The 18,954-nt window shown below is 39.6% G+C and overlaps 1 protein-coding gene across 1 annotated transcript in view; it reads left to right on the top strand.

Annotated features, from left to right (window-relative positions):
• Nucleotides 1–18,431, top strand: part of pla2r1 (phospholipase A2 receptor 1) — a 37,960-nt gene extending 19,529 nt beyond the window's left edge. The window contains 13 exon segments of the mRNA XM_021322515.2: nucleotides 92–155; nucleotides 157–196; nucleotides 277–413; nucleotides 2,292–2,409; nucleotides 2,526–2,665; nucleotides 2,781–2,922; nucleotides 5,846–6,081; nucleotides 6,896–7,079; nucleotides 7,179–7,313; nucleotides 14,268–14,390; nucleotides 14,471–14,647; nucleotides 16,764–16,799; nucleotides 17,016–18,431. Of these exon segments, the coding sequence (XP_021178190.2) occupies nucleotides 92–155; nucleotides 157–196; nucleotides 277–413; nucleotides 2,292–2,409; nucleotides 2,526–2,665; nucleotides 2,781–2,922; nucleotides 5,846–6,081; nucleotides 6,896–7,079; nucleotides 7,179–7,313; nucleotides 14,268–14,390; nucleotides 14,471–14,647; nucleotides 16,764–16,799; nucleotides 17,016–17,233 (1,750 nt within the window). The 3' untranslated portion in view covers nucleotides 17,234–18,431.
• Nucleotides 18,432–18,954: the final 523 nt, after the last annotated feature.

The following is an 18,954-nucleotide window of genomic DNA, read 5'->3' as shown; positions in this document are numbered from 1 at the left end:
TGACAGCATAATTAAGAATAAAGTATCAATCCTGTAACAATTTACATTATTTAAACCATTAATTGTGCTTTTTTTGTCTGTTTCTTTACAGGTGGAGCGACAAAACAGAGATAGGATTTCAGAACTGGGCTGATGGCGGCTTAAATGGGGGATCTTAGAAAAAGCGGCATGTGTGTCTCCATGTCTTCTTTAACAGGTAAACACAGGCAAGAAAACACGCTGATTCAGTATTTAACAGCAAGTGGCCAGAGCTGATGTTCTACCTGCATGTTGCAGGGAAGTGGTCGGTGAAGAAATGCAACGAACTTCACAGCTATGTGTGCAAGAGGAGGACGGTGTCTGTGGTGGAGACTCCCCAGGAGCCCCACTATATCGGAGCGTGTCCAGAGAAGTGGCTATACTTTGGACACAAGGTACAAATTAGCGCTGGTGGGCCCACATGCCTACGCGTTCATTGTAATGTCTCTACTTTAAGCTCATTGTACTCTAATTGGTACAAGTTAATGAGAGAAACTACATCAGGATTGTCCTGTATGCTCGGTTACTGTTTAATATTATTTTCTGTAGTCTCAGAGGAGATATTTACTGTAAAATCAACCTAATTCATTCTCATTTGTCACCCAGGATGGAAGTAACATTCCCTATAAACAATCAGTCCTCTCCATCAACAATGTCATAGTCAAGTATTTCACTTTTCAAACCTAGGGGTACGGTCCAGAACTACTTCAGAGTGTAGCCCGTGTTTACTTCCTGGTTCCTCAGCCAATCATATGAAAGTTCCCAGGGTTTTCAAAGCAGGGAGCAGCATTTGGTATTTTATTTTGGCAAAAGAGCTGCAGCCTGCTAACATGGAAGGCAGTAAGAGAAGCAGACCAGAAATAGAACAAAATACAACATCATATATTTATAATGTGGAAGTAAAAATTTAGTGGAAAATTCACAGCAACAACGCACTGTTGTGTGTCCAAGGAAGGTGTTGTGTATGTGTTGTTTGGCTTTTAACCACTAAGTGTCAATATTACTTATAGCTCTTTGAAAAGGTCTCACATTTTAAATTTCTAGAAAGTAAATTATCACTTAAAATGGGTATCCTGGTATGATTTGTCTTGCAAAAAAAAATCCCTTTGTAGCAAACTTTGAAACCATTTTTCCCTCCGTTAATATTCTAAGACCTTGCTGCTGCAATCCTGGTAAAAAAGAAAGTACACCATCTTTTTCAGCTCAGGGGTTTTAAGTGCATCTCAGCAATTTCAGGACAAGAGAAGTCTGAAGCTTGACTGAAGCTTGGTCGAACGTTGGTCATGAACCAGGACCATTTCTCCCAAACATCACAGCAAATACGCTGCAAAAATGACCAAATAAAAAGATCGAGGTGCTGCAACGAGTCTGTCAGGTCCAGACCTCAGCCTGATTGAAATGCTGTGGAGAAACAAATGTAAGCAAGCCTTAAAAAACCTGAACCGACGCTGCGAAAGGAACGTGGCAAAATTCCTCCGCGATGACAGTCCAGTAAAGTCAACTTTTCCAAGTGGTTCTGGCTGACTGTCATTGCACAACTGTTGATTTTACCACACGTACTCAGTTTTGCACACGTTTATGAAGGTTCGGGTTGATCGTTGCGATAACAAATAATACATAAACATGTGACACACATAGTGGAATCTGTATTTGAGCTCATGAGGAGGGACGTAAGGAATTTTTGCAATCTTATAAACATCTGAAGATGTTTATTATTTCCCGGGAGGCTCGGCTCCACACAGGATAGGATGTGCACTTTCCTTCGTCCATCCCGCTTCACATTACACAGCTGAGAGAATGGTCTCATTTTGAAGCAGCTACTCCCGCAGATCTAAAACAATTGCCGTATTCTCAGCTGCCTTTGAGGCCGAAGCAGGATGTTTGTGTTTCCGCTCGCTGTTTCTGAGTCGAGTATGTTGTTAACACGAGAACAACCCCCTGCTGATTGTGTTCAAGCCCCCCTGGTTTTTGTTATATTGCGTATAGGTTTATTTTCTTCGGTCAGTTCAGATATTCTTCTAAAGCCCGATGTGAGAATAAAAGGGGGTTAAAAGTCACATTTGGGGCTCTCCATCCCTTTATAATAAGACTGAAAGTTTCAGATATCGTAGCTCAATATGTACGCTGCTTTCTCTCAAACATTAGCAGGGATTTTAGCAATGATATCTTTTATCTTTGACCTTTTAACTCCTGACTGCTCGAGTTCTAATGGTGCTGTGGAAAACACTGGTTGATCCTGCTGCTTTGTGTGGGATTGGTGTTTGTGCTGGCAGTGCCTCCTGCTTCACCTCCCTGGCAGTCCAAACGAAGGAAAGAATTGGAAAGACGCCCAGTCCATCTGCTCTTTGTTTCAAGGCTCCCTGGTTGCCATAGAAGATGAGATTGAACAAGGTAGAGGCAAAGCGAACTGTACGACGGCTCCTTCTCAACAAAAGAGACGGATGCCGCTCTGTTTGTTTGGGCAGTAGCCCTCTGTTTTATTTTTCATTTTTTTATGTCTCCTGCAGCCTACATCACCATGCTGCTCCAGGGCAGCTCTGTAGGTGTGTGGATCGGTCTGCGGGATGAGGACACCATGAGATGGACCAATGGGAAGCCAGTCAGCTACACCAACTGGTCCCCAGTCGAACCAAACAGTTATCTCACGGTAAGGCCCTGGAAAAAAAAAACCACCGTCCTCAAAATAAAAGTCGATTTTTGCTCATTAGGAAGTTGAAGCCAAGAGGGCGTAGCTTTGTGACACCTCGTGTTGGCCTCTCCAGCAGGACGAGTGGGTCAGAGGGGTGGCCGATGAGCCGCTCTGCACGGTTCTGTCTAACAACCACAACTTCCACCTCACTGGGAAGTGGTACGATGAGAAGTGCAGCGAGGACGGGTATGGCTTTGTTTGTCAAAAGCCTCAAGGTGAGACTGCGTGTGTATTGTCACTTTTTACCCCCCCCCCCCCCACCAATCAGTCCGTCATTTTTTCTACAACTTGTTGTTTGGCCACTTCACCTTGCCGACACATATCTGCGTTTTACGTGACACATTTCCCCCCTTTTAGGTTTTCATATTGAAAGCTGTCGTGTGTTTTAGCCACTATGTGGTTAACCTGTGTGACTCAGTTGTGGTCAGTGGGTAAAAGTGCACTCTGGTTTTTTTCATCTTGTTCCACTTTATTCAAAACTAAATACGGTTCCTTATAAAGATATTGGCACCCTTGTACATAAGAATCTTTATATTTCAGTTATCGGGGATTGTTAAATCGTCTCAGTCCTCCCTAATCAATCTTTTTATCAGCTCAAGCCACGGGTTTTCTGTAGGATTTGGGTCTAAGGACTAGGATGACTATGAGACAATTCTGTTTTTGTGTCATTTGAACCTTTCCTCTGTTGATTTCACCCAGCTGAAAGATTTGTTATCATCCCATTGTTAGTTTTCTGGCTTTTGTTAAAATGTCTTGCATGACGTCATACCATCACTAGAGGCAATTAGCATTTACCGTAGTTCCTTTTTCAAACAGTGGACATTGCTGCGGGTCGGGTTTGGCCATGTTTAACAGAGTTTGGTTCCAGAAGGATCGCTCGTTAGCTGTTTTTAGAAGTCAATGTCACATTTAGCCATAATCTTTCCATTTGTGTTTCTGTTCAACCCAGCTACTGGCGCTGAGAACAGTGGGACTATTAGAAAAAGAGGAAAGAACAGTAATCTCAGGCAGAATACGCCCCCTACAGACAGCGCTCGCTGGTGCCTTTCTGTCGCCGTTGGTGAAGACAGAACGGGGGTGTATAAACCAGGTGGTCGTCTCATATGGCCAAAACACATGGCTCCAGTTAAACTTCCCAAAAGACTTTAGCTGACATCATGCATTAGTGATGGTAGGACAGAAAAGGCTTTTCCGTTTGATGTTTAGTCTGCAGGAGGTAGACTTGGTGAACCTCTAGATGCCACTCTTTGCTGCGGCGATATTTTAGATTTTTCGTTTTCCCCTCCCTCCCCTTTACTTTGCATGGTGGCAGGATGAACATGGTTTCCAATCCAATGGCTTAGAGAAATGTCAGTTTTTTAGTGTTATATTTAGAAACAATGAGAACACGAAGGCATTTATTAATAAACGTGCCTAGACACTATAGTCACCTTATAAAAGTAAAGTATAGAGTAAAAAAAATGTTTCAGTTAAGTGCATTGTATTTGTTGGGGTTGCCAATAGATGTGGTACTAGTGATGTTTGTTAGAAAAATAGCTTGATCCCAAGTCTTTGCAGCAAACATTGAATCAAGCAGCAATGTGAGATAATGCACAATATAACCAGACAGATCCAGGACACTTTGATTTCTCTCCATGCCCAGGTTAAAATAGGGACAATACTGTCCTGTAAATGTAATAATGTGGAACTTTTTTGGAAGTACAGGTGCATCTCAGTAAATCAGAACACCACCAATAGTTAATTTACTTCAGTAATTAGATTCTAGAGGTGAAGATTGTACATGGCCAGCTAATTGCCTTTAGCTAAACTGTATAGAGGAACTTTGGGCTGTTGTCTAGAGGAAGATGAGAGACACCAGAGCCGTTAGTGTAGACAACCTAAAAGCTGCTATCAAAGCAGCCTGGGCTTTCTCAGCACACCTCAGCAGTGCCAAATACTGATCACCTCCATGGCATTCTGCATTGATGCAGTAATACAAGCAACAGGAGCTAAGTATTGAGTGCTTATATTGTACAGTACATGAACATCATCATTAAACACCTGAAATATATTTCACTGTTATAAATCAATATAATATGTGATTTTTCACTTAATTACTTATATAATTGAGCTTTTTGATGATATTCTAACTTATTGAGATGCACCCGTATTTTTGTATTTAATTTGGAAATTCTAAACTGAGACGGATGATTTCACACTTTAAGAATTACATAAAACTGAAAGGTTGGTAGGCCATCAGATTTGACTGGAAAACTTATTGCAGTTTAAATAAGAAGCATCTTTGAGCTGCATAGTGGAGCATGTTGCTTTTTTTTTAAACTGGACCTCCGTTGTTAACTAATAGAGCAAAACCGATAAATATTTGGTCTGTTGATTGGTAATTTAACAAAGTCAAATCACCTTTGCATTAAATATCAAATGTTTTGACATTTTGGTTTTGATTTATTGTCACACAAACTGTTTTGACTAGATTTAATGCAGTATCTATGATCAAAATTTACATTACAGCTATTAGCCAATCAGCATCGGTAGAGTTTTCCAAATCTGTCCCAAACATATCCTAAAACACACTTTGGCCCATACATTAATGTGTTGAAACTAGGGCTGGACGATATAGGAAAAAAATCATATTGATAAAATAGAAATCATATTAATCGATATTGATAATTATCAGCAATTTCAAATCATATATTATAAGTGCAGCCGTGGCCGTTTTATGCTGTTGCTTAGTGACTATTTTTAGATACAGCACACTGAATTTAAACTGAACCCTTTATTCAACCAACTTTTTATCAAAACTACAAGGATTTAAAAAATTAAAAACAACGGTTGCTCTCTGAACTCTTTGAAGGGGGCGGAGCTTGGGGGGGCGCATTCCTGGGTCTGCGTTGTGATTGGTTAGGAGGATGTAATGCTGTAATATTAACCTACACGTTGGGCCAGAATGCAAAAGGAAGGAAAATTGTTATTCTATTGAACTCTTTATTGACCCTTTTTTTCTATTATCGATATATGTCTATTTATCGATATATATCGTTGTTTAATTATCGTCCAGCCCTAGTTGAAACTATCCTTATGGCATGCATTGCCGGTATATTGCACACAGTGGACACTACGTATCTCTTTCTCTGGTTGCAGACACATCCAAAGCCCCCACCCACTCCTATCACCACCCTCTTCCTGACAATATTGAGTACAGGAGCAGCACCTACAAAGTTGTGTCTGGCAACATGAGTTGGTACGACGCGATGCACACGTGCATAGAACATGATTCTGAGCTAGTGAGCATTACAGATGCCTACCACCAGGCTTTCCTTACTGTCCTTGTCAATAGATTGGACGCCCCGCACTGGATCGGACTGTACAGTCAAGACGTACGTACCTTCTCCTGTGCTCTGTGCTGTGTGTGTCTACTGTGACACTGTGGATCTGTGAGTGGGTTTCTAGCTGGCCTTGCTGCTCTCTGCTTTTGTAATACTCAGCCGTACCACCCAGACGGCTTAAATTCAAAGGTTTTTAATAGTGCCTGAGTGATCTGGGAGCAAAGAAAGCTTAATTCAAGGGAGGGAGAAAAACTTTAAACTAAATCTTCCTGTGGGAAAATGTTATCCACTCATCTTGAGATTCTAAGTATCACGGAAAATCCCAGCAGATTCTTTAAATGGAAACCCAGCCACAGCTATCCACAGACTGTTTTTGTTCTGCTTTTTTTTTAAAATAGTTTATCTCGTCTCTAGTGAGTACAGGGGGGGGGGGTTTCCCGTTGGCCTTTTAACCCTGCAGGCGTGTACTTTCACGCTTGCCAGTCATAAAATTAACAATTTTGACAAGCTATTGCTCAGCCGTTGTAGGCTATCATAGCAAAAGAAAGAGATAAACAAAGGAAGTGAGTAAGTCCCTATTTTCCCCCCATAAATTACCTCATCTGTTCCTTCTCCTGGTTCCAGACTTGTTAATACAGGGACCATGAAGTAACTGTAGGAACTGCACTCAGTCATCTCACTGCCTCTCGTCACTTTACTTATTATGCCATAAAAACAACAAAGATAAAGTTAGATTTAAACAGCTGTTTTTTTTTTTTTGCTGCCTCGTCATCCTTACACAAATGTCTTGTTAAAAAAAAAAAAAACTTTATTTGAAAATCTCAATAAGTGGTTCATAATTGCTGGTGACTGTGAATCCTTACAGAGTGGCATCAATTATAAGTGGTCAGATGGCAGGGACACCGTGTACACACACTGGGACGCAGCCGATGACGAGGATGACGACTTTGTGACGGGAGAGTGTGTGTACATGGACGTGAACGGAGGCTGGCGGAGAGCAGACTGTGAGACTCCCTTACCAGGAGCGCTCTGTCACGTTCCTCTGCCGAGTCAGTACCTTTTTCTGTGATTCGGCATGAAAACCGGAGTACTCAACACCTCGTCCATATTTAGATGTGTAGAAATCTCACGCTCGCCTCTTCTCACAGGCAGTGAACCATTTATCTCGTATGAGACGTCCTGTCCGTCCACCTGGGTGAAGTTTGGACGAGGCTGCTACAACTTTGAGCCGGTGGTTGAGAAACTGACGTTTGAAGAGTCGAGGACCCACTGTAAACAGAAGGGTAGGTTTCTAACACGTTGAGACGTTACGTTGCTTGTGTCCCTGCTAATAAGTGCAGGATGAAGATGAAAAGCAGTTCAAATAAGTGGCAGTTTTAATAACACTGTTCAGATAGATTCAAATGAATCTACTCCTTACTTGTAAAAACAAGCAGGAGCTCATTTTTAATACGACCTCGTGTCACTTAGATGATCGCCTCTCCGCAGAACACCAAATTTTAAATGCTGCAATCACAACCAGAAAAAAAATAAGTTTTTTGTTTCTTAATTCTTTATAGAGTATTATAAAAAATACCTGTGGCTTATTAATGAACAACAAAAAATGCCTGATAAATTGATTTTCACAAGAAAACAAAACTGCCTGAAAGGTTTTTCTTATTTGCTCATTTTTGTTTCCTTTTAAAATGAGCTCTAATAATCTTCTTTCACATCTGTCTATAGACATCAATGCAACAGTAGATAGTTTCATTGATACATTTCTAGTTAGACAGCGAGTAAGCTTTGACCAGACAGTAAGAACTTTCATTTAGAACGGAAACATTTTCTCATTTCCTGGAAATATAACTTTTTGTAGATACAGTATATGGTTTCTTACTGACTGCAACAATATGTAATATTTAACCAATATCTGGTTTGGTTAGCTTAACCTAGCTTAGCTTTTTCTTAAATCAGAAACATTATGTATAGCAGCTATTCAGTATTCAGAGCATACAATGACACATTTTACCTTACTCTTTAAAGTTGGGTTACACCTTCAGGAGCCATGATATCCTTATCCACTGCTTTGCTGGCGACATTCAGATCAGTTTCAGAGTTCCTAGACTTTCTCGCTAAACAATGCTGGCCTTTCCAGGCTAGAATTTCTAGTATTATCCCCACATTTTTCAGAACATTGTGGACATTTGTGTGTAAAGTATGATCTCTGAAGCTGTTTGATTAGCACTCGGTCTACAGGTTGCAGAGAATACAAATCAACACAATACTTTGGCCCTGTGCACATGACAACAGAGCATTAAAGACTTGATTGTTTTTCCATTTCTGTTAACAATTTCTGTTATGACAGAGTTGTGATTTGGATCTATGCACAACACAGTAGTATAAACGCTGAAAACTGTGTAATTTCCCTGCCATGCCACTAGTAGGCAGTATGTTCTTTGAAATTTAACAACATACACTTGAATACAAACACTCCCTGCTTAACATAGCACCATCACTAAAACTAGCTGTGTCCAAAATTCAGGGGCCGCATCTATGCGCTTATTATGTCACAGCCCCTGAATTTGGATACGGCTTGTGAATTGTATCTGGTCGACAGTTATGCTATGCGCGTTAATTTCTACTGATTCCAGTCTGACTGTGCATGTGCCAGGGTTGCAGCATACTGGCAGATTATTGCTGTTTCTCAATATGCATATTTATCTGTTCTGGTGTACTTTTGAAACGTGACCCGAGTACTATTCTAGTCCTAAGTACACATCAAGGCATGTACGCTCATAAGCTACGTTCACACTGCAGGGATATGCGACCCGAATATGATCTTTCTGCCCATATGAGACCTATATCTGTCTTTTTCAGTGTGAACGGCCCCATTCCCACCTTTTCACCCCCCAAAAAATCCGATTTGTGCCACTTCCATAAATGGTACTAATTTGGATATCTATCGTCCACTGTCTGAACGGCCATGTTGCATTTTATCCGTTTTTCACGTCACTCTCCTGTCTCTCACTACACATCCACACACAGCAGTAGCAGTCAGCGCTCCATAAAAAGGCCTTTGTTAATAGCTGTGCTGCTTTCTTCTTGTCTTACTTTGTCTTGCTATGATGTGGTATTAATATCGTTGACTCCCATTGCTCAACAGCTTTCTAATAATAACAAGGAGATGCTGGCTCGTATCCGTGTTTTTTCCCGATTTTTTTTAACAAAACTTTATTGAACACTTCTAGAAACAATTCCATTCACCATAACTTCTGTAAACAGCGCCCTGCACTGTGACGTCTCCTTCGGTTATCAGCGCATGCGGGTCGCTTTGTGGTCCTGAACCGTTCAGACAGCAATATGATGGCAGTCGCATTTAATAGTAATATGAACGGCCACCTCAAAAAAATCAGATCTCAGCAAAAAAATCGGTTAGCAACAAGACCTGCAGTGTGAACGTAGCTATAGAGCCCGGATTTGTTCTTCCTCTACCGTTAAATTGAGGATACAGTGATGCTTCCTTCTGCGGACTTGAGCCAGCAAGTTATCCCACAATGCATTGTGCCACCAGCAGCAGCAAATGGAGAAGGTGAGTGCAGACATTTATTGTTTTTTATACCAACGTTAATTTGTCCAAAAGTGTAGTTTCAAGATGTTTTCAGGTGGCAAAAATTACCTCATAATTCGATCTATGCAGTCAGTTTATCCAGAATGAGCCTACTTCGAAATGTGCTCAGATATTTTCGGAGTAGCGCTGCTCCGCTGACATCGCTGTAGGCTCAGCGATCAGTGGGAGAGTGTTTTACTCACTAACCGTAGCCTGATCTCAGCAAGTCACTCAGTCATTTTCCACTACCTGTTATTTGTTTGTAGCAGCTGAAAGTCAGACATAAAATGTTTTATTAATGTGGTAGATAGCTGCAAATACCAGAACATAAAATATGTATTATTTTCTCTATAACTTTATGACAATTTAAGTTAATGTTAGTATTTTATAAACTGCTGCCAGTTTTTCCTTACAGTACCAGTTAAATTGATTTGTTTTCGTAGCAACTTTTTGGCATGTTAATACAGTACCTCTGCATGATCAAACAGAGTACTTTCACTTTTCTGTGTACATAAGCAGTACACGTTTCTCTTAGATGGCCTTTTTATGTAAACCTAATTTAGTGAAATGTAAACTCGTTATTTTCCTCCCTGCAGCTGCTACACCTTATAACCATCACTGCTCCCAACAAACTCAGTGAGTGTTTACATCTCTGCTGTTTTTGCAGTCTTTTTCATTCTTGTAAATAGTCTGTTGGAGTTTGTTATGCATAAATATACATGCATGTTTTGCACATTTCTGAAAATCACCCTACTTGGTTGCACAGGTCTTTAAATGTTTGATTATGCTATTTCTAACAATGTACAACTCTACTTTTTTTTTTCTTGTGTTGCAAATTTGCCTTTAACGTACAGTCTCCTATTCTGATTTATTTTTTATTTTTTTATATATTGTTTACCTTTGTGTAAAACTGCATGCCTCCATTTGCATTTCACTTTGCTGCTGAGACATGTGATTTTCCCCCCTCAGAGACAATAGATTATTTCTATTCTGCTCCATTTTTCACTTTTTGTTGTTTTTATGCAGGCAGCTCTGCAGGAGGAGAGACCACAGGTCCAGGCTTGAAAGCAGTTTCCCAGTGATCTTCTTCACCCATTGTCTCCTCATTTTCTTCTACATTTTTAGATTATATGAGCGTTTGCTTATGACTTGATAATCGAGGGGTTCATTTATTTTACTTGCTGGCTGACCACTTGTTTGTTTTTATTGAATTAATAATTATTTTTACTAAAAGCATGTCTCTATTAATGCTGTAAATATCTGCTGAGTTTACTTGATGACAACAATATAAGAAATAGGTTGTTAATCTGTGTTTAGTCTTCATTGTAAATGAATCAGGTAGTTGTAAAGTTAAAAACAGGCCAGATACAGTTTGATATAAAGAAAATAAATGTAAAATAATTCTTTAAACAGTTCCTGCTTGAGGATCCAGTGCAAATTTAAGGAATAATGGAAGAAATTAATCGATTGTTTAACTCTAAAGTTGGTCACCATCTACTGTTATTACTCAATTGGGACAAAAATAATTTAGAAGCAGTTTTTGTTGATTTTTTTTAGAGGAGCAAATATAATTTCTAGCGAACAATTATGCTTCATTGATAACAGAAATCTGAAAAATAATATACGGTGGTAAACCACCATTGCATACTTAGTGAAGCTTTTTATGACAAAAATAATAACTTATCTCATTATTTTTGAAAGGTTTCAACTAAGTACTTACTCATTTTCCTAATTTTATACATATATATATATAAATATACATACATTTCCTAATTATGTACATTTAATATTTGTTGAATTAAGACTTGTTTTCTTATTTTTGTATCTATTATGAATGTGACAGTAATCGCATTCCCGAGTAGAACCGGAGCATTTATTGAAACTCCGGCAAAGATGAGTTGTGATATCATGTACGCTTTGTCCCAATTACACAACTACCATACTGCGTCTATGTTTTCTTGGCAAGAATATACTCTCAGCTATAGTATATTTGCCAAGTGCACAAGAACATACTTGTGCACTTGGGTATTGAGAAACAGCCCCCGTTTTTGTGTGTGCTTGACGGAGACCTGGAAGTCAGTCAATCTGGAACCCTTTTAGTTTTTTATCGTGCCGTCTGTAAATCCTGGACTGGTCAAATGAGTGAACAAGATTCATACAGTAAACGCAGGTACTTTAACACACAGTTTGTGAGCTTCTGTACCTTTCATTCGGTTTTTGTTTCAGTTCAATGTTTCGTCTGATATTTTAAACCCAGTGTAAGACCCACAGATCCCGTTCAACCAGAATTTAAAGTTGTCTAGACATGAACCAGATAGTAAAATTGGTCTTTTTAATTTTAAGATGCATTCAGTCACTAAATGGAAAAAGCCAAAAATCGTGTCAAGGAAAACAGTAACATTTAAGGTGTGACAGGGCAAGGTAAAGTACAGCATTTTAAATTATTAAATCAATTTGGAAACTTCTGCACTGAAGACTTTTATACGTTTGTTCTTTAAAATGGGAAAAAGGGGAAAAACAGTTTAGAGAATTAAATATTTTTCCATACCGTCTTTTGTTTTTTGCATACTTATCCAGAACTGGAAAATGAGCAAATCGGTATCCAAACCTTCAAGACTTTTCAAGACTGCATAGGAAACCTCTAATTTAATAATAACAATAATAATAATACAATTTTAAATGTGTTGCAGTAATATCAAATCATGAGAAGGGCAACATCTTGCTCATCCTAATGAAGACCTTAAATCAATGGGTGATTAACCGGCTTCTGCAGCAGCACTAGTTGTCAAGTAATGCAGTCATTGGAGTCAGGTTTGCTGGAGTGGAGACACATCTAAAACATGGAGGGGTTAGTGAACCCGCGTGGATCAAAGGCCTAACCATAAAAAAAATGTATTAGTTTTCCCAGATATCTGGCTACGTGTGGACTAGGCCTGAGTTTCAGGATTGAGATCCACCTGTCTAGAAAACAAGTGCACACTTTTACTGTAGATGGCACTTCTTTGGTTTATTATCCTTTAGTGTTTGGTTTACATCTTTGTGGCTTTAGCTAGTAGATCCTGGTTGTTCGTTCTGTAATCATTCTGGTAATATATTCTGTTAGATTTCTCCCCGTGTTTCCTCCCTGTTCTATCCCTGTTTATTACTCTTTCTTCCTCAGCCATCTGCCCTTATTGATCTCAGCTGCTCCTAATTTCATCCGATTACTTCCATCCGTCTCCCACCTCATCTCTCCACCCTACCTCTAAATGTGTACATCCAAATACGTCTTCTTATAGCTCCTAGCTCTTGTTCCTTGATCTTTCATGGGGTCAACAGTAAGAACTCTATCGTCGGCAGGAAAGGAGCTTCAGACTGCCGGCCTTTAACTCTGCATCATTACGTGACGGAAACGCACATGGGTCATTCTAGTCAAATCCAGGCCTACGGCCTTCCGAAAATGAACTACTACTTCTCTCTTGCCTTTTTCGTTAAATTCCTTGAGTTGGGCTGTGCTTATACATCATGTAACACAAAGGATTATGGGATTCCTAAAAGCCCTTTAGCACCAGTAAGCTAAAAGAAGCACCACTATGCTAAAGGAACTATGCTAGGAATCATACAGGCATTGTTTCCTATCTCCTTCCTTACTGACTGCTTCCACTTGGGCTAAAGAGTCCTTACCCAACAGATGTTTTCGTATGGAGCCCCCGTTTTCTACTACCTACCCAGTGCTGGTTTGTTGGCTTTTTTACGTGGATTCCTCCCTCCTACTTCCCTGTTCCTCTGGGCTTGTATTTTTATGTCCAGGGTCTTCTTGGAAGTTTCTTTGTTACTCATCATCCTCCCACTCTGTGCCTGGGTCCGCCCTGCTGCTATCATGAACAAGTTGTAATATTTTCATTGCTGTATTTTATTTTGTTCTGGAAAATAGTTTTACCACTTAGTTGTATTCATCCCTGTTGACTTCTTACTTTGTGTTCTAATTAATGAATGAATTTATTTATCTTTCTTTGTCTATTGAGGTATTATGTTAATGCACTTGGAGTATTTAATTGCTGTGCAGAACCTTGTATAAAGTGGTATATAAATAAAGCTGACACTCAGATTGACAATTGATAAACAGATCCATCAGCTTTATATATATATATATATATATATATATATATATATATATACTAACCAGCTTGAGTATTTTTGTCAAAGGTTTAACCTGTCAACCTGTTATTCTGTTTAGAATAAAGTAAATAAGCAAAACTTTATATATATAGCACTTTTCAAGATAAAAATCAACAAGTGCTTCACAACAGAAGGTAACAATAATGCACAAGACGAAATCAAACAAAAGCAGATTTGAAAAGATAAGGTTTTAGCTGGCCTTCAATGGAAACCACTGAGTCTGCTGATCTCAGAGACCGAGGAAGGGAGTTGCAAACCTTGGAGCCACAGAGGAGAAAGCTCCGTCTCCTTTAGTTTTTCATTTTGTGTGGGGGACAATGAGCAGGTCTTGAGCCTAATGGAGGTTGTAGGACTGTAATAGTTCAGGACAGGTGTCTGTCCATGCAGAGCTCTCCAAGTCAATACTAGGATCTTGAAATGCACTCTATGCACATGTTTAATCACATCTTCATCATTAAAGTTGGGACTGTGTTATGCTTCTCTCACCCTCCAGTCAACACCTCAGATGTCCTGACCGTTAAAACCGAGACGGAGAACCGCTTTGTTCTGGAGCAGCTGTGGTCATCCGGGTTCCTTCATCGCACTATTTGGTTGGGGATGTACTTCAACGTCGACAGTAAGAAACTTCTGACTCTTGTTCAACCAATGACATAAGGAGAAACGGGGTTTCACTGAACTGCGAAACTCCGCTTCCAGCCGACTCAATGTCCTGGGTGGATGGTTCGCCAGCGGACTACACCAACTGGGCGGATAAAGGCCCAGACAGCAGACTCCTCACTGCAGATACCTGCGTTACCACCAGGGTGGTCGATGGCCTGTGGCATTTATCCACGTGTGGCGAGCAGCTCGGCTTTATCTGCAAAACCTCCTCAGGTAGGTTGGTCAGGTGATAATCTGTGTGGTGGCATGATGGATCCAAACGCAGTAACATCTTTAACAGCCTTTAAGGAGCTTGGCCCTCAATAGTGGTATGCTATGAAGGATGGAATGTAATGAGAGCATAGAAAATGAAGAATAAGACAACCAGCTGAAGCTCCCCTCCTGATAAATAAGCGAGTTACGGACACTGAGCTATATAATACACTGGAGTGCTAATCACCGTCTGTTAGAACGAGTCGCTTTGAAGCCACCAGCCGCCATCTTGGTACTCCCTATTTTCCCCCAGTAACTAGGGAATATGTGCGCTACAGCATCGAATAACGAGGATTTTCTCATGTTCAGGGGGGGCTTAAAACTTTTAAAATGTCAAATGCCATATACTTTTATGTTATGTTCTAAAACTATCAAGAACTGAGAAAGTCATGTGCTGAAATATTTAGCATTTTATTCATTTAAATATACATATATAACATTTATAAATATATAAATAACAATATACAAAAACATATATTTACATATATGTATACATATATATACATATATACATGTACAAATATTTATATATACATATATGTTTATTTAATATAAATACCATGTAAAATATTTCAGCACCTAATTTCCTAGTAGTTAATAGTGTTAGTACATCCACTGACTGTAGAATTACCTGTAAAACGTTTTCACTCAGCCAGAAAACTGCTTGTTGTTGCAACCAAATCCTATGGGATTCTGTGAGAGTAGGGAGTAGCAAGATGGCGGCCAGTGACTTCAGTTTTTCGGCAAAATCAGCACTCCAGTGTATTATATAGCTCAGTGGTTAAGGATTATTGGTTGTGCAGTGTATTGTGGGTAAATTCCTTTTTTGGCTACCAAACAACATTCGAGAGACGGGTATTTATTCAGCGAGAGGGGAAGGGACTGGAAGCAGGTTCTGGGTTCACCATGGCCGTCTCCTGACCAAAAGTACCATACGGGTGGACGGTCTCGAGATGCTCCAGGGTACGGGGGAATAGGCTGACAGCACGTACCATCAGACCATGATAAAAATGATTTTGGACAGCGCACGTTGTGATGATGATAAAGAGGAATATATCGTTGTAGTTTTTCATTCAGTATGATATAATACTGTCAACCTTATATTTCTGTAATCCGCTAAAACCCAGTTACCCTGAATAAGATGTTGTCTTGGCCACATTAATGTGAGTGAGGTGATATTACGGCGCACGGTGCCGCTAATTTATCAACTTTTCTCTGTTATTCCTGGAGACATTTGAATTATTTAAAAAGTGACAGTGAGTAAAATCAACTTTCTGTCAGGCAGAAAGTTGACAGCTACCTCAGTTGCAAGACTAGATAGCCTATAAAGATGATGATTAGACTAAATTAATGTGTGCCAAAAATCTGCAATTTTAGTCCATCTTTCATGTCCGTCTGGATCTTTTTTTTCCTTCTGTTGGGAAATAGTGAAGAGTGAATGGAGGTTTTAGAGGATTTCCTCTTTCCCTCTTAGGGTGAACTGCGTGAAGACTTGCAATCGTAGTTTTCCCGCCACCGTTCAAGCCTAGAAAATCCATATTGGAGCAGTAGAACATGGCACAAAGTGCGCCGGTCATTGTACGGCACGCATATTAAGGCTTTTGAAGCCTTAAAACTGCCTGTGAGCCTTAAGTTCACGTCTGCTACCTGCGCCCCACATAAATTACAGTGACAGCAGAATTTGTTAGGTAGCCAACATTTTTGAACTTGTATGACTCGCACAGATGCAATGCGCAATTCATTTATTGAAATTCACTTGTTAGGGCCAAGACATTAATAGAGCCATTGCCCTATATACATTTTCAGTACATGAGTGGGTCAATAGAAGGGTGAAAGTTAATCTTTCTAGTTGCCAATTGCACAGAAACAAAGCTTCTGAGGAATGCTACTTTTTGTATAAGGGTCTGAAATGATTGAACCTGCTTGTGGTTGTTAGTGTCGCAGGTTTTGAAGGACACTCCACTGGACATGTGCCTCAACGTATAATTTGTTCTTTGCAGGCAGTTAGCTGTCTTTGAATGCCTAAGATGACTAATGATAAGCTGCACTAAACTTTAGTCCCCTTCATCTTTTGCAGATGTGCCCGCTGAGGTGGAAGTGGAAGCACTTAATGGTAAATTGTCATATAAACTGAACGACTTTGAAAACTATAGCTACATTTGCTGTAAACATGAACTACGTAAGCTGATCACATTAACCCAACAGTTACTTGTTCCCAGACTACTTGTCAAAAACGTTTCATTATTTATGAACTGTATCTGTGATTCAGCAGGAGAACTGTCTCACCTTGATCTCACATAAGATGTTTTTGGGTTGTTTTTTTGTGCAGATCTGCATCCTGATGTCGTCCCTGCTGCAGTGGTGGTGTCAGTATTGATCTTTGCCCTGCTGGCCGGGGTCATGTGGTTTCTATACAAGAGGAACCTGGCTTGCTTTCACGGTTTCCCCTCGCCCGGCAGCGCTTATTACAGACACACCAACTCTCAATCAACAGAATCAGATGGGAATGTTCTGATTTCAGACCTGGAGACCCACGCAGGGGAATAGCACCCAGGCGTTTTGGTAACTTGTCAGCCTTTGTGTGTGTCTCAGCGTTGCCCTATCCCGTGTAAGGGCCAGTTGAAGTCCAACACCAACTCCTGAGCACACAGGACTGGGATGATGACGGAGGATGTGTTTGAAGGATCCTGTTGACTCTCTGATCTGGATTTATTTGAAGCATTCAGTTGAGATTAAAGAAGCAGCCAATCCCTTCTGCTGACACAAAGAACCGGTGTTTGAATTTAAGCCTGACCTAAAATCCGATTATTTAAAATAGTTAGGGAAGGGTCTATAAGCTGCTTTTTAATGAAAAATGCCTGAAATCAATTTGTACATTTTTGTACATTTGGGAACATTTCAGTGGAGCAAAATATTGATTTCAAAGATTCAAAAGCTTTTTAAAAGTTCTGAAAATGTGTGGTATTTCATGTTTCTAATAAAAACAAGACTGATTACTAAACGCTACTTGTCTGGTTCTGTAGATTCAGGACTATCTGGGTTTGTTGAATCTGTACATGCGATACAGCAAAGTTGTCAGCATTACTTTTGTTCTTATATTTTATTTTGCATGTACTCATGTTGTTTATTGATGTACGAAGGTGTTTCTTTAAGTGCTAGCAATGTTTGTTTGAGATTACAACATGTATTTTGTGCAGTTCGGCTTGCGTAAAATGTAACTGAGGCTAGATTAAAACTTCTGGCGAGTGATTTTATTTTTATTATACAATACAGAGCAATAGAGAAGTCTGTGAAAAAAAGACATCTGTCTATGAAATTTCCTACAAGCTTACTACTTTAGTTTCGTCTGTCAGTTTCTATAGATACAACTACTACATGAATATAAATACTGGCATGAAATATTTAGTACATCTCTACCACATGGCACCGAAGATGTACTTTTGATTTTGGCTTCTGAACAAATACCTTGCACACATAAGTGTCAGAAATATCCATAATTTTTGTTTTTACCTCAATATAATTATATTTACAGACTTAGAGTTTGTTATTTTTAAATTGAACTATTAAAGAAAAACCCCTATGACCAATTTAGAGAGCTCTTAACTGGTCATAGGGGTGTTTTTCTTTTGTTTTGTTTTTAGAATTAGCACCAGAAACTGTTACAAGGAAGACCACAAAATGATGTGTGGTTAGTCAAACTTTTGTAACTGTATTTTTTAAATAAAATTGTGTCCGGTTTGCATAATCCTTTGCACCAGGTGTTTCACAGAATTTTCCTGGATTATCGACCACAGCTCAAGTATTTCCTTCTTGAACCCGTGCTGCATTTTCAGTCTTTGTGAATTAATAATTACCCGATGGTTTATTGATCGCAGTAAAACACATTCTCTGCCATTAGATTGTCTGAATAAGCGGACAGCGAAGTGCAGCATTAGAATGTTCTGCAATATTGGACTTCTGAGTGTTTTAATAATTAATTAAAACAGCCGCAGTGTGCAGCAGGAGAGAGAGGATCTGGTGCAAAAATGTTGGACTTCCTACACTTTGCGGAGGATTAAAGAGTGCGTGAGTATGATGTGATAAGGTCAGTGGGTGTGACTGAATGTTGGGAAACAGTAGACGGGAGGACACCGCGGCTGATGCCAAAACAACCCGGAAGTGGAGTAGTTTCAGAACAAAGGTGTCACATGAAAATTATGTTTGGAGACCTACAAGCAAGTACCGATTGTCAAAATAGATTTATTTGTTTTATGCAGCGGTTCAAATTT

The sequence above is a fragment of the Fundulus heteroclitus genome, chromosome 4 (genome assembly GCF_011125445.2).
Source record: "Fundulus heteroclitus isolate FHET01 chromosome 4, MU-UCD_Fhet_4.1, whole genome shotgun sequence".
NCBI classification, from domain to species: Eukaryota; Metazoa; Chordata; class Actinopteri; order Cyprinodontiformes; family Fundulidae; genus Fundulus; species Fundulus heteroclitus.
This window is presented reverse-complemented; position numbering and strand designations above follow the sequence as displayed.